The sequence below is a fragment of the Rhagoletis zephyria genome, unplaced genomic scaffold, assembly GCF_001687245.7.
Source record: "Rhagoletis zephyria isolate East Lansing unplaced genomic scaffold, Rhagoletis_zephyria_1.1 Rzeph_scaffold_02171, whole genome shotgun sequence".
In the NCBI taxonomy this organism is placed as follows: Eukaryota; Metazoa; Arthropoda; class Insecta; order Diptera; family Tephritidae; genus Rhagoletis; species Rhagoletis zephyria.
In genome coordinates this window covers 47,897-52,594 of record NW_016159255.1, presented here as the reverse complement: position 1 = coordinate 52,594, position 4,698 = coordinate 47,897, and the positions used below count along the sequence as shown (strand labels likewise).

The 4,698-nt window shown below is 41.6% G+C and overlaps 1 protein-coding gene across 1 annotated transcript in view; it reads left to right on the top strand.

The window, feature by feature from the left end:
* The first annotated feature begins 2,059 nt into the window (after nt 1-2,059).
* LOC108366158 (SAFB-like transcription modulator) overlaps nt 2,060-4,698 on the top strand; it is a 5,675-nt gene continuing 3,036 nt past the window's right edge. The window contains exons 1-4 of the mRNA XM_017620474.1: nt 2,060-2,308; nt 2,375-2,608; nt 3,293-3,553; nt 3,617-3,888. Coding sequence (XP_017475963.1) covers nt 2,060-2,308; nt 2,375-2,608; nt 3,293-3,553; nt 3,617-3,888 — 1,016 coding nt within the window. The remainder of the gene's footprint in view (nt 2,309-2,374; nt 2,609-3,292; nt 3,554-3,616; nt 3,889-4,698) is intronic.

Here is a 4,698-nt window from a genome sequence, read left to right as displayed (position 1 = left end):
TTAATAAAAAATTCATTGCACCTACGTGATGCTACATATTATAGTAAAAGAAAACTAACAGGGTGTGCCTCGGGCTATTACCGCTTCGATTCTGGTAATGCATTTTAAGGTGCACCTCAACTTTCTTTGATGTGTCAGTTAAGCTACTCTGGCGCTCAAGGCCTCATATAATAACTAAATACATTTACATAGGTATATAAATAAATTGTTATTCAATCTCTGTATACGTACGTGTATAAAGAAGAATATAACAAAAATTTGTGAAACAAAAAAAAAATAATAAATATTTTTGCAACGCACGCGTTTAAAAATATACTTTTCATAAAAACGCGCTTTAAGCTCCTGTCTTTTGAACTGGATCTTAGCCCCAGAACAAAAACATTATTTAAAAAATCGATTTAAGTGCATACACCGAGGCGCTAAAGAGCCCAAATACACCGCACAAACTGCTGTTCAAACGTTCTTTTTTATTTCCTCTATATATGGATCAAAGACCTGTTAATAAGTATTGAACGTGTGGCATATTTCGTGATATTGACGGCTCGGCATTTCGCGTTGCGTTTCGGACAAATTAGATATGGTATCACCATATATATAATAAAAAGTATAGATGATTTTCAATAAAATAACATTATGATAAGATTTCCAGGCTTCTCATATACTGTACTTTAAACATCTCAACACAAAAACATGTAAATACTGACGCGATAAATAATAGGGGTCTTCATCTAAAGTGATAAAGGGATAAATTGCTTAAATTTATCAGTTTTTCCGCATTCTTTCATGAACACACCTTGGTAAATAATTGCATAAAACTGTTTATTATTTAACTTACATGGCTAGTTGCGTTTCATTCTTACCTCGTCCATTGTGTTCATTTGATGTGTTCGTAGCAAAAGCGACTACCTGGCAACCTATAAAGCCCAAAATACAATAGCGCAGTGGCAGTGGCAGTGACAGTTTTTAAAATCAGCTGTTACTGCTAATATTGGCAGTCACTACCGCAGCAAATACAATACGGCGTTGTCAGTGACAGCTACATTGGCTACATTTTATTTATGTCAAATTCAGCATGCGAAGTTTGCTGCGATGAAGGCAGTGGCAGTGAATTTAGAATTTGGGCAAAACTGAGCAGTACTGCCAGCTGCCACTGCTGTATTTTGAGTCGCTTCATTGGACACCACACTTTCTAAAAAACAGCTGATTTCGAAAAGCTGCCACTGCCACTGCCACTGCGTTATTGTATTTTTGGCTTAAGGATTGAATTTTACTGAAATGTATACATTTATCCACCAAAGTCGTTTGATAAATTGATAAACTTTGGTTAAATAGATTTCCATACAAAGTTTGACAGGTCATTTATCAAAATGATAAATTTATCACTTTAACAAGTTTATCAAGAGTTTCTCACTTTTGATGAAGACCCCTAATGAACAAGTAGCATTCCCGCGCGATCCATCATTATTTTGAAATCCACCAATATGGATCACGATCCAAATATCACAATAATGTGACGAATACTGCGGCAACGCGAAGCGAACAACGAGAAATAGGCAGAATGTTCGAGGAATGGCGTAGAATGTTCCACAAAGAGAAACGTCAAGTTGGATGAATACTGCGAACAGCGAGAGAAAGAGAACGAGCGATAAACTTCAGAACGTTCTAGAGTTGCCATAAGTACGAGCATAAGGTATATAAGGGCGCCGCCACAGCGAAGTGAGTTAGTTACAAGACAGCAAGCTACAAGTAAAGTGAGCAGAGAAGTGAGTTGCGAATAAGCAAGCTATACGTTTAATTGTGTTAACAAGTTTAGTTAAGCGTTGTTATTGCTTTAACAAGTATTGTAGAGTGTTTTTACAGTATTAGCGAGTATTGTAAATTGTTTGTTGTACAATAAAGTTAATTGTACTACAATTTGGTCATCGTGAGCATTTATTTAACAATCCAGCGATACGAGCCCGAATATGTTTGGGAAATCCCTCAAGGCTTCGAGGATAATCGTAGCAATTGATGTCAGAAGTGGGATTTTTAAATAAATCCCGAAGGATAAACTACTGAAATGGCAAAAATTCAGGACTTAAAGATTGAGAAGCTGAAACAGGAGTTGGAAAAGCGTAATTTGGCCACCTCGAGAATAAAATTGGAATTGGTATCCCGGTTGCGGGAGGTTATGGAAGCTGAAGGCATCGACGTGGACAAATACGACTTCCAGGGCAAACCCGACGATGCATCCCCAAAGGACGAACAGAAGGGTGAGGCTGCTTGTTCGTCGAAGGATATGCAGCAGACATCCGGGAAGGTTGAAGAACAGCAAAAGGCTCTTAGTTCATCAACAGCTATAGACATGAACACGTTATTGGCTGCCATGTCACAGATGTCATCACAGCTGTCGTCACAGATGCATGCGCTGGAGACACGTATATCTTCCGTGGTATCAGCGCAGGTGTCATCGCAGGTGTCATCCCGGTTAGAAACTCAGCTAGAGGTACAGGAGGCACACATATCATTACAGCTGGAAGGACAGGATGAAAAAATTACCCAAATACAGGACAAACTTGAAGAAAGACAGGAGAAAGTCGAAGCAAAGATAGACGAAGTGGAANATAAGGTATATAAGGGCGCCGCCACAGCGAAGTGAGTTAGTTACAAGACAGCAAGCTACAAGTAAAGTGAGCAGAGAAGTGAGTTGCGAATAAGCAAGCTATACGTTTAATTGTGTTAACAAGTTTAGTTAAGCGTTGTTATTGCTTTAACAAGTATTGTAGAGTGTTTTTACAGTATTAGCGAGTATTGTAAATTGTTTGTTGTACAATAAAGTTAATTGTACTACAATTTGGTCATCGTGAGCATTTATTTAACAATCCAGCGATACGAGCCCGAATATGTTTGGGAAATCCCTCAAGGCTTCGAGGATAATCGTAGCAATTGATGTCAGAAGTGGGATTTTTAAATAAATCCCGAAGGATAAACTACTGAAATGGCAAAAATTCAGGACTTAAAGATTGAGAAGCTGAAACAGGAGTTGGAAAAGCGTAATTTGGCCACCTCGAGAATAAAATTGGAATTGGTATCCCGGTTGCGGGAGGTTATGGAAGCTGAAGGCATCGACGTGGACAAATACGACTTCCAGGGCAAACCCGACGATGCATCCCCAAAGGACGAACAGAAGGGTGAGGCTGCTTGTTCGTCGAAGGATATGCAGCAGACATCCGGGAAGGTTGAAGAACAGCAAAAGGCTCTTAGTTCATCAACAGCTATAGACATGAACACGTTATTGGCTGCCATGTCACAGATGTCATCACAGCTGTCGTCACAGATGCATGCGCTGGAGACACGTATATCTTCCGTGGTATCAGCGCAGGTGTCATCGCAGGTGTCATCCCGGTTAGAAACTCAGCTAGAGGTACAGGAGGCACACATATCATTACAGCTGGAAGGACAGGATGAAAAAATTACCCAAATACAGGACAAACTTGAAGAAAGACAGGAGAAAGTCGAAGCAAAGATAGACGAAGTGGAAGGTCGTCTTCGTGATTTACAATTGAATCGTCCAGCTACTTCGACGAACGCTCCCAAGGTAAAAACTCCATCCTTTGACGGCACGATTCTCTTCCAGGTATTTAAGCTCCAGTTCGAAAAAACGGCTGCAGCAAATCACTGGAGCATGGAGGATAAATCCGCTGCACTGTTCATTGCATTAAAAGGACCTGCAGCGGAAATCTTGCAGACTATTCTTGATTGTGAAAGGAACAGTTACGATGCGTTAATGGGTGCAGTAGAAAGACGTTATGGTAGCGAGCACAGGAGACAGATTTACCAGATGGAGCTGGAGAATCGCTGCCAAAAAGCCAATGAGACTCTACAAGAATTCGCTTCGGAGATCGAGAGGTTGGCTCACTTAGCTATTGGATACGCATCTGGTGAACACCTTGAAAGGGTAAAGCTCCAGAGGTTCATCAACGGAATGCGAGACATTTATACCAAGCGCGAGACGTATGCAAATCCAAAGCCAACATTTGCTGAAACGGTCTCGTATGCTCAGACACGTGTAACGGCGGCGCTCCTAAGTAGACCAGCCTACAAAGCTCATCGAGTAGAAGTGGAGACACCTGACGTGATAAACGAGATCCTGAAAACACTCAAGTCGATGACAGAGAAGAATACTCCTGGTGCAACGAGAGAAAGGACGGTGCTAGGAAATGCTTTAGTTGCGGAGAACCAGGCCACTTCGCACGTGAATGTAGGACGGGTTCCAACAGGTCAAACAGTTCCGCAGTACGTAAACGCAGGACTGAGTATGACGAGCCCGACTCGGATCAGTCGTTAAACTAAAACGAGCCAGCAGCAAGGGGCGCACGCTGGCTCCCGCCATTGAATTCCCCATAATCTCCGTCTCGCGAATTGGCAGAAAAGCGAGCAACGTTGCTGTTGGTGGATATGAGGACGGACATGAGCGAGTACTAACTGTGTAATAAGGGCGCATCACATTCCATCATTCGATCTGATTTGGTCACTAAAGAGGTAAGGCCATTACCTGGAGCAAGGTTGAGGACAGCAACTGGTGAGGACACCCAAGTTGTAGGAGAGGTAACATGCAGAGTCGCAATAGGGAATTTGACGGTGTTACACAAGTTCATAGTCGCGGCGATTATGGATGAAGTCATCATTGGATTAGACTTTTTATTTGATCAAGGTATG